The sequence below is a fragment of the Echiichthys vipera genome, assembly GCF_963691815.1.
Source record: "Echiichthys vipera genome assembly, contig: SCAFFOLD_87, whole genome shotgun sequence".
NCBI lineage: Eukaryota > Metazoa > Chordata > Actinopteri > Perciformes > Trachinidae > Echiichthys > Echiichthys vipera.
Window position 1 is genome coordinate 29465 of NW_028154796.1, and position 10554 is coordinate 40018.

Sequence of the window (10554 nt, forward strand, 5' to 3'; positions counted from 1 at the left end):
AGAGTTCCTCGGGGCACCACCGTCATAGACGGAGTGATAACTAATATTAAAGTCTCATGTAATATATTAAACTACTAATTAAGGGTTAAACACCAATAAATGTCATAGTTTAATTAGTTGAAGGATTTAAGAAGTTACGGCTGAGGTAGACCGTCTGTGTGACGGCTGAGGTAGACCGTCTGTGTGACGGCTGAGGTAGACCGTCTGTGTGACGGCTGAGGTAGACCGTCTGTGTTACGGCTGAGGTAGACCGTCTGTGTGACGCTGAGGTAGACCGTCTGTGTGACGGCTGAGGCAGACCGTCTGTGTGACGCTGAGGCAGACCGTCTGTGTGACGCTGAGGTAGACCGTCTGTGTGACGCTGAGGTAGACCGTCTGTGTGACGCTGAGGTAGACCGTCTGTGTTAGGGCTGAGGCAGACCGTCTGTGTTAGGGCTGAGGTAGACCGTCTGTGTTACGGCTGAGGTAGACCGTCTGTGTGACGCTGAGGTAGACCGTCTGTGTGACGGCTGAGGCAGACCGTCTGTGTGACGCTGAGGCAGACCGTCTGTGTGACGCTGAGGTAGACCGTCTGTGTGACGGCTGAGGTAGACCGTCTGTGTTAGGGCTGAGGCAGACCGTCTGTGTGACGCTGAGGTAGACCGTCTGTGTTAGGGCTGAGGTAGACCGTCTGTGTGACGCTGAGGTAGACCGTCTGTGTGACGGCTGAGGCAGACCGTCTGTGTTAGGGCTGAGGTAGACCGTCTGTGTTAGGGCTGAGGTAGACCGTCTTTGTTACGCTGAGGTAGACCGTCTGTGTGACGCTGAGGTAGACCGTCTGTGTTAGGGCTGAGGTAGACCGTCTGTGTGACGGCTGAGGTAGACCGTCTGTGTGACGCTGAGGTAGACCGTCTGTGTTAGGGCTGAGGTAGACCGTCTGTGTGACGGCTGAGGTAGACCGTCTGTGTTATGGCTGAGGTAGACCGTCTGTGTTACGGCTGAGGCAGACCGTCTGTGTTAGGGCTGAGGTAGACCGTCTGTGTGACGGCTGAGGTAGACCGTCTGTGTTAGGGCTGAGGTAGACCGTCTGTGTTAGGGCTGAGGCAGACCGTCTGTGTTAGGGCTGAGGTAGACCGTCTGTGTGACGGCTGAGGTAGACCGTCTTTGTTATGGCTGAGGCAGACCGTCTGTGTTACGGCTGAGGTAGACCGTCTGTGTGACGGCTGAGGTAGACCGTCTGTGTGACGGCTGAGGCAGACCGTCTGTGTTACGGCTGAGGTAGACCGTCTGTGTGACGCCTGAGGTAGACCGTCTGTGTGACGGCTGAGGTAGACCGTCTGTGTGACGCTGAGGTAGACCGTCTGTGTGACGGCTGAGGTAGACCGTCTGTGTGACGGCTGAGGTAGACCGTCTGTGTGACGCTGAGGTAGACCGTCTGTGTGACGGCTGAGGTAGACCGTCTGTGTGACGCCTGAGGTAGACCGTCTGTGTGACGGCTGAGGTAGACCGTCTGTGTGACGCTGAGGTAGACCGTCTGTGTGACGGCTGAGGTAGACCGTCTGTGTGACGCTGAGGTAGACCGTCTGTGTGACGGCTGAGGTAGACCGTCTGTGTGACGGCTGACGTAGACCGTCTGTGTGACGGCTGAGGTAGACCGTCTGTGTGACGGCTGAGGTAGACCGTCTGTGTGACGCTGAGGTAGACCGTCTGTGTGACGGCTGACGTAGACCGTCTGTGTGACGGCTGAGGTAGACCGTCTGTGTGACGGCTGACGTAGACCGTCTGTGTGACGGCTGAGGTAGACCGTCTGTGTGACGGCTGAGGTAGACCGTCTGTGTGACGGCTGAGGTAGACCGTCTGTGTGACGGCTGAGGTAGACCGTCTGTGTGACGCTGAGGTAGACCGTCTGTGTGACGCTGAGGTAAACACGACATTACAAACCCTACTAACCTGAACATTAGCCCTGTTTTAAATAGGCCATAACTTTTGATAGGAACAGAATTTATATATAATTATTTATAATATAACTTCAGCTTTATCTGAATCTAACATCAGAACAAATATAAAATAATATAAATATAAATGAAAATAGACGAGATCTTCCAGTTTTCATGTTTTTATTGTTTTTTACTTCAGTCAGAAGAAAAACAGATTAATGAGTTAAAGTGTTGATTAATAAAAAATGATTACAGGAAGTCATTGCTGACATCACGATGACATCATCAGGGCTGTGGACGGGGCTGCTTGGCGTACTGGTGACATCACGATGACATCATCAGGGCTGTGGGTGGGGCTGCTTGGCGTACTGGATGGCGTCGAGCGCAGCGCCGATGTCGAAGTTCTTCGCCTGAAGGAGACGAGTCAACCAGCCGCCTTCATCGGTGAAACCCATGGACAACATGAGGGACAGAGACTCCACGAGACGGGGGTCCGCCTCTGTGGGGGGACAGGAGGGACAATCAGGGGTCAGAGGACAGGACGGACGACCAGGGGACAGAAGACAGCAGAGACAGGGGGGGGGGGGGTCTTACCTTGAGGCAGGTGAGGGTACAGAGCTGCCTCCCTCAGACCTGTTGGACCCTGCCGTCCTGACGGGGGACCTTGGTCCTGGCCCCGGCCCTGGTCCTGGTCCTGGTCCCCGGGCTGAAGGGACTGCAGCTCTCCGGTGGAGGGGTCGACCTCTTTTGGACTCAGGTGAGTCCACTCCTCATCAGAGTCTTTGGACACCTGAAGAGGGCAGACGGTGGGGTCTGGGTCAGGTCTGGGTCTTATTTCAGCTTTATTCACTAAAGTTTGAAACTTTATTCACTAATTAAAGTTCTTTACTCTTAAACACGACAAATTTAGATAAAATAATATAATTTACACCTGAACTCACAGATGAACTCACCTTTGACCCCTCACCGTTGGCCACGCCCCCGTGATTGACTCCGCCCTCACTGAACTCGCCCCCGTTGGCACCACCTTTGCAGTTTGCCCCGCCCTCATTGGCCCCGCCCTCATTGACTCCGCCTTCACAGTTGACCCCGTCCCCATTGGCCCCGCCCTCATTTGCTCCACCTTCACTGTTGACCCCGCCCTCATTTACTCCGCCATCACTGGCTCGGCCCGTCTCTTCATCAGCCCCCCCGCCCTGAGGGGGAGGGGTCACCTTGGTCCTGTGGCCCTCGTGCTCCACGTCGATGTCCACGTCGATACCTGCACAGACGTATGACATCACTTCCTGTTTAAACCTCTCTCCCTCAGCAGCAAACACTTTTTACTGCACTATTACTTCCTGTTTACAAACTGTGGTCCCTCTTCTAAACGGCCAATCAGAAGCCTGCACTGACCTCAGGTGCACCGAGCCGACGCCGTTCAGTTTTTAAATAATACAAATAAATAAATATAGACTTTATAGTAAATACTTCTTTTACAGTTTTGGTTGTGGCGTGCGGCCCTTTAACAGTGACATCACTCACCCAGAGGACTCAACATGGCCGCCACGCCCTCGCCGATGTTCTTCAGGAAGTCCACGTTGGCCTGTGAGGCTGAAGACAGAGGTCAGAGGTCACTGATGATGTCATGAGAGGATTCAGAGTCATCAGTTTATCTACAAACACTCACCAGAGGGGGCGCTGCAGTCTGCGTCAGGTCTGGAGGATCCAGCCTGGTCCTGGTCCTGGTCCTGGTTCTGGTTCTGGTTCTGGTTCCACATGCAGTGTCTCATCCTCTTCATCCACTTACCCCGAGGAAACCACTGCAGACGACAGAGAATGAAAAGTTCACGAAACATCCAGACAGGGCAGAAAACAACGTCTCCTGACAGACGCAGAGCAGGGCAAATAAAAAAACGTCTCCTGACAGACACAGAGCAGGGCAAATAAAAAACGTCTCCTGACAGACACAGAGCAGGGCAAAAAAAACAATGTCTCCTGACAGACAAAGAGCAGGGCAAATAAAAACCAACGTGACCTGACAGACGCTGAGCAGGGCAAATAAAAACCAACGTCTCCTGACAGACACAGAGCAGGGCAAATAAAAACCAACGTCTCCTGACAGACACAGAGCAGGGCAAAAAAAACAACGTCTCCTGACAGACAAAGAGCAGGGCAAATAAAAACCAACGTCTCCTGACAGACGCTAAGCAGGGCAAATAAAGCAAAGTTTTCCCATGATGCCCCTCACCTGCAGCGTGACATCACATTTTTGTTTTTTTCCCAAGATGCCCCTCACCTGCTGCGTGACATCACATTTTTTTCCCATGATGCCCCTCACCTGCAGCATGACATCAGTTTTTTCCCATGATGCCCCTCACCTGCAGCGTGACATCACATTTTTTTCCCATGATGCCCCTCACCTGCAGCGTGACATCACAGTTTTTTTTTCCCATGATGCCCCTCACCTGCAGCGTGACATCACAGTTTTTTTTCCCATGATGCCCCTCACCTGCAGCGTGACATCAGTTTTTTTTCCCATGATGCCCCTCACCTGCAGCATGACCAGTTTTTTTCCCATGATGCCCCTCACCTGCAGCGTGACATCAGTTTTGTTTTCTCCCATGATGCCCCTCACCTGCAGCGTGACATCACAGTTTTTTTTCCAATGATGCCCCTCACCTGCAGCGTGACATCACAGTTTTTTTTTCCAATGATGCCCCTCACCTGCAGCGTGACATCACAGTTTTTTTTTCCAATGATGCCCCTCACCTGCAGCGTGACATCACAGTTTTTTCCCATGATGCCCCTCACCTGCAGCGGGACATCACAGTTTTTTCCCATGATGCCCCTCACCTGCAGCGTGACATCACAGTTTTTTTTCCCATGATGCCCCTCACCTGCAGCGTGACATCACTGTTTTTTCCCATGATGCCCCTCACCTGCAGCGTGACATCACAGTTTTTTTTCCCATGATGCCCCTCACCTGCAGCGTGACATCACAGTTTTTTCCCCATGATGCCCCTCACCTGCAGCGTGACATCACTGTTTTTTTTCCCATGATGCCCCTCACCTGCAGCGGGTGCCAGATGGGCAGCAGAGCGTGCTCCGTGTGCGTCCCTCGGGCCTGGCAGGCGGAGCACAGGTCGTAGTTGGGACACACGGAGCACTTGAAGCGCGTTCCCACCACGGGACCCTCGCAGCCGTCACAGGTGACGTGACTGTGCAGGGGGGGCGGGGCCATGTGCGGGGGCGGGGCCATGTGCGGGGGCGGGGCCTGAGGAGCGAAGGTGAAGGGGGGGAAGGCGTGGAGCGGGAAGTCTCGACGGTTCTCCTTCTTCTCTGGAAGAGAAAACAAAGAGATGAGAAACGTCACCTTTAATATCTTTAATATTCATTATTTATAAATATATTCATTATTATATTAATACGCTGCTGCACCTTTGATGTAGAGGCGGAACGTGGCGTCCTTCACACACGCCAGACCCATCATCAGCTCGTCATCAGAGGAGAACGCCACCAGGTCGCCATCTTCATCTGAACACACGCCATTTTATTATTATTACATTATTATTATTATTATTATTACATTATTATTATTATTATTATTATTATTACATTATCATTATTATTATTATTATTATACATTATTATTATTATTATTATTATTATTATTACATTATTATTATTATTATTATTATTATACATTATTATTATTATTACATTATTATTATTATTATTATACATTATTATTATTATTATTATTACATTATTATTATTATTATTATTACATTATTATTATTATTATTATTATTATTACATTATTATTATTATTATTACATTATTATTATTATTATTATTATTATTACATTATTATTATTATTATTATTACATTATTATTATTATTATTATTATTACATTATTATTATTATTATTACATTATTATTATTATTATTATTATATTATTATTATTATTATTATTATATTTTTACCTCTGCAGATCATCTGAACACACACCGGAGCTCACTGCGTTATTATTATTACGTTATTAATATTACGTTATTATTATTATTATTACATTATTATTACATTATTATTATTATTATTATTATTATTATTATTATTATTATTACATTATTATTATTATTATTATTACATTATTATTATTATTATTATTATATTATTATTATTATTATTATTATTATTATATTATTATTATTATTATTATTATTATTATTATTATATTTTTACCTCTGCAGATCATCTGAACACACGCCATTTTATTATTATTATTACATTATTATTATTATTATTATTACATTATTATTATTATTATACATTATTATTATTATTATTATTACATTATTATTATATTATTATTATTATTATTATTATTATTATTATTATATTTTTACCTCTGCAGATCATCTGAACACACGCCATTTTATCATTATTATTACATTATTATTATTATTATTATATTATTATTATTATTATTATTATATTATTATTATTATTATTATTATTATATTATTATTATTATTATTATTATATTATTATTATTATTATTATTATTATTATTATTATATTTTTACCTCTGCAGATCATCTGAACACACGCCATTTTATCATTATTATTACATTATTATTATTACATTATTATTATTATTATTATTATATTATTATTATTATTACTATTACATTATTATTATTATTATACATTATTATTATTATTATTATTACATTATTATTATTATTACATTATTATTATTATTACATTATTATTATTATTATTATTACATTATTATTATTATTATACATTATTATTATTATTATTATTACATTATTATTATTATTATTATTACATTATTATTATTATTATTATTACATTATTATTATTATTATTATTACATTATTATTATTATTATACATTATTATTATTATTATTATTACATTATTATTATTATTACATTATTATTATTATTACATTATTATTATTATTATTATTACATTATTATTATTATTATACATTATTATTATTATTATTATTACATTATTATTATTATTATTACATTATTATTATTATTACATTATTATTATTATTACATTATTATTATTATTACATTATTTTTATTATTATTATTACATTATTATTATTATTACATTATTATTATTATTATTACATTATTATTATTATTACATTATTATTATTATTATTATTACATTATTATTATTATTATTACATTATTATTATTACATTATTATTATTATTACATTATTATTATTATTACATTATTATTATTATTATTACATTATTATTATTATTACATTATTATTATTATTATTATTACATTATTATTATTATTATTACATTATTATTATTACATTATCATTATTATTACATTATTATTATTATTACATTATTATTATTATTACATTATTATTATTATTACATTATTTTTATTATTATTATACATTATTATTATTATTATTATTATTACATTATTTTTATTATTATTATTACATTATTATTATTATTATTATTATTATTACATTATTATTATTATTATTACATTATTATTATTATTATTATTATATTATTATTATTATTATTATTATATTTTTACCTCTGCAGATCATCTGAACACACACCGGAGCTCACTGCGTTATTATTATTACGTTATTAATATTACGTTATTATTATTATTATTACATTATTATTACATTATTATTATTATTATTATTATTATTATTATTATTATTATTATTACATTATTATTATTATTATTATTACATTATTATTATTATTATTATTATATTATTATTATTATTATTATTATTATATTATTATTATTATTATTATTATTATTATTATTATTATATTTTTACCTCTGCAGATCATCTGAACACACGCCATTTTATTATTATTATTACATTATTATTATTATTATTATTACATTATTATTATTATTATACATTATTATTATTATTATTATTACATTATTATTATATTATTATTATTATTATTACATTATTATTATTATTATTACATTATTATTATTACATTATTATTATTATTACATTATTATTATTATTACATTATTATTATTATTACATTATTATTATTATTACATTATTTTTATTATTATTATACATTATTATTATTATTATTATTATTACATTATTTTTATTATTATTATTACGTTATTATTATTATTATTATTATTATTACATTATTATTATTATTATACATTATTATTATTATTATTATTACACATTATTATATTTTTACCTCTGCAGATCATCTGAACACACACCGGAGCTCACTGCGTTATTATTATTACGTTATTAATATTACGTTATTATTATTATTATTACATTATTATTACATTATTATTATTATTATATTTATATTAATAATATTAATATATTAATAATTACCTCTATAATACATGTTGAAGCTCCTCAGGGCCGTAAACACACTCGCAGTTTTCTTGCTCAGGTGCTTAAAGCTTCTGTTATTGTTCTGTTATTGTTGTTATATTAATATTATATTAATATTAATATTAATAATAATCATATTTACCTCTGTAATACATGTTGAAGCTCCTCAGGGCGGTGAAAACACTCGCAGTTTTCTTGCTCAGGTGCTTAAAGCTTCTGTTATTGTTCTGTTATTGTTATTATATTAATATTAATATTATATTAATATTAATGTAATAATATTTACCTCTGTAATACATGTTGAAGCTCCTCAGGGCCGTAAACACACTCGCAGTTTTCTTGCTCAGGTGCTTAAAGCTTCTGTTATTGTTCTGTTATTGTTGTTATATTAATATTATATTGTTATTAATATTAATAATATTAATAATTACCTCTGTAATACATGTTGAAGCTCCTCAGGGCGGTGAAAACACTCGCAGTTTTCTTGCTCAGGTACTTAAAGCTTCTGTTATTGTTGTTATATTAATATTATATTATATTAATATTAATAATAATCATAATTACCTCTATAATACATGTTGAAGCTCCTCAGGGCCGTAAACACACTCGCAGTTTTCTTGCTCAGGTACTTAAAGCTTCTGTTATTGTTGTTATATTAATATTAATATTAATAATAATCATAATTACCTCTGTAATACATGTTGAAGCTCCTCAGGGCGGTGAACACACTCGCAGTTTTCTTGCTCAGGTACTCGAAGCTGCAGGAAACATCCTGGTCCACCGGGAACCTCCGGACCTCCTTCACGGTCTCGTCCCTCCCGAGCAGGTACGCTTTCACGGTCACCGACATGCTGCGGCCGCTGTCCCCGGGTCACAGAGCTCTCTGAGCGGACACACACTCAAACGGACTCCGGCACAAACGCTCCAACTTCTCCGGACTTTGTTTTGGACTCGGAGAAAAGTGACGCAGCTTTAAATCCGCTGTTTACTTCCGGGATAAACACCGCTGTCGTCAGAGGCCTCCTATTGGTCCGCTCGAGAAGTCCCGCCCACATGACCAGAGCGACCAATGGGAGGCCGAGGAATGACGCAGCACTTTCCAATGAGGGACTTTCCCAGAGTCACGTGACCAATCAGGTCTGACCGGAATAAAGTTCAGGTGACAGCGAATAACGCTGCGTCATCGTTAATAAATATATATAATATAATAAACATAAATAATATTAAATATATATAATATAATATAATAAAAATAACTACTTTAACATTAGTAAATGAATAAAGTTCAGGTGACAGCGAATAACGCTGCGTCATCGTTAAAGGTTACCTAACATTTATATTATTAAATATAATAAATATAAATATTATTAAATATATATATAATCAAATATAATAAAAATAACTACTTAAACATTATTAAATAAATAAAGTTCAGGTGACAGCGAATAACGCTGCGTCATCGTTACTAAATATATATAATATAATATAATAAATATAAATATTATTAAATATATATAATATAATAAATATAAATATTATTAAATATATATAATCAAATAAAATAAATATAACTACTTTAACATTAATAAATATAATAAAGTTCAGGTGACAGCAAATAACGCTGCGTCATCGTTACTAAATATATATATAATGTAATAAATATAAATATTATTAAATATATATATAATATAATATAATAAATATAAATATTATTAAATATATATAATATAATATAATACATATAAATAATATAATAAATATATATATAATCAAATATAATAAAAATAACTACTTAAACATTATTAAATAAATAAAGTTCAGGTGACAGCAAATAACGCTGCGTCATTGTTAAAGGTTACCTAACATTAACATTATTACATTTAATAAATATAAATATTATTAAATATATATAATATAATAAATATAAATATTATTAAATATATATATAATCAAATAAAATAAAAATAACTACTTTAACATTAGTAAATAAATAAAGTTCAGGTGACAGAAAATAACGCTGCGTCATCGTTAAAGGTTACCTAACATTTATATTATTAAATATAGCAGCAGCTTTTTAGTTGTATTGGACTCTTTAGTTTTAATATTTGATATATTTATAATAATATATTTATAATAATATATTTATAATAATAGAGTATTGTTACCTGTCTAAGTCAGCTGTGACATCATCCTGTGAGGCTGTGGCAGCAGCCAAT

The 10554-nt window shown here is 35.9% G+C and overlaps 1 protein-coding gene across 3 annotated transcripts; it reads right to left on the reverse strand.

Annotated features, from left to right (window-relative positions):
- Positions 1–2079: 2079 nt before the first annotated feature.
- Positions 2080–9322, reverse strand: LOC310966404 (sequestosome-1-like). 3 transcript variants are annotated; one of them, XM_083940991.1, is made up of 8 exons: positions 9026–9322; positions 5337–5432; positions 4969–5237; positions 3586–3718; positions 3441–3509; positions 2870–3177; positions 2511–2706; positions 2080–2415 (listed from the first exon to the last, which is right to left on the reverse strand). In XM_083940991.1, exons 1-8 carry the CDS (start codon positions 9186–9188, stop codon positions 2255–2257), a joined length of 1395 nt encoding a protein of 464 aa, XP_083797117.1. In that variant the 5' UTR covers positions 9189–9322; the 3' UTR covers positions 2080–2254. The 3 variants fall into 3 exon arrangements, with proteins under 3 accessions (XP_083797117.1, XP_083797119.1, XP_083797118.1); XM_083940993.1 differs by lacking the exon at positions 9026–9322 and adding an exon at positions 8625–8704; XM_083940992.1 differs by lacking the exon at positions 9026–9322 and adding an exon at positions 8481–8534.
- Between the last annotated feature and the right edge of the window lie 1232 nt (positions 9323–10554).

Coding starts and splice junctions, on each gene's coding strand:
- LOC310966404 (XM_083940991.1), bottom strand. CDS start 9,188: ATGTCGGTGACCGTGAAAGCGTACCTGCTCGGGAGGGACGAGACCGTG. Junction 5,433..9,025: donor CTTCAACATGTATTACAGAG/GTAATTATGATT, acceptor GCGTGTGTTCAG/ATGAAGATGGCGACCTGGTG. Junction 3,719..4,968: donor CCATCTGGCACCCGCTGCAG/GTGAGGGGCATC, acceptor TGTCGTCTGCAG/TGGTTTCCTCGGGGTAAGTG.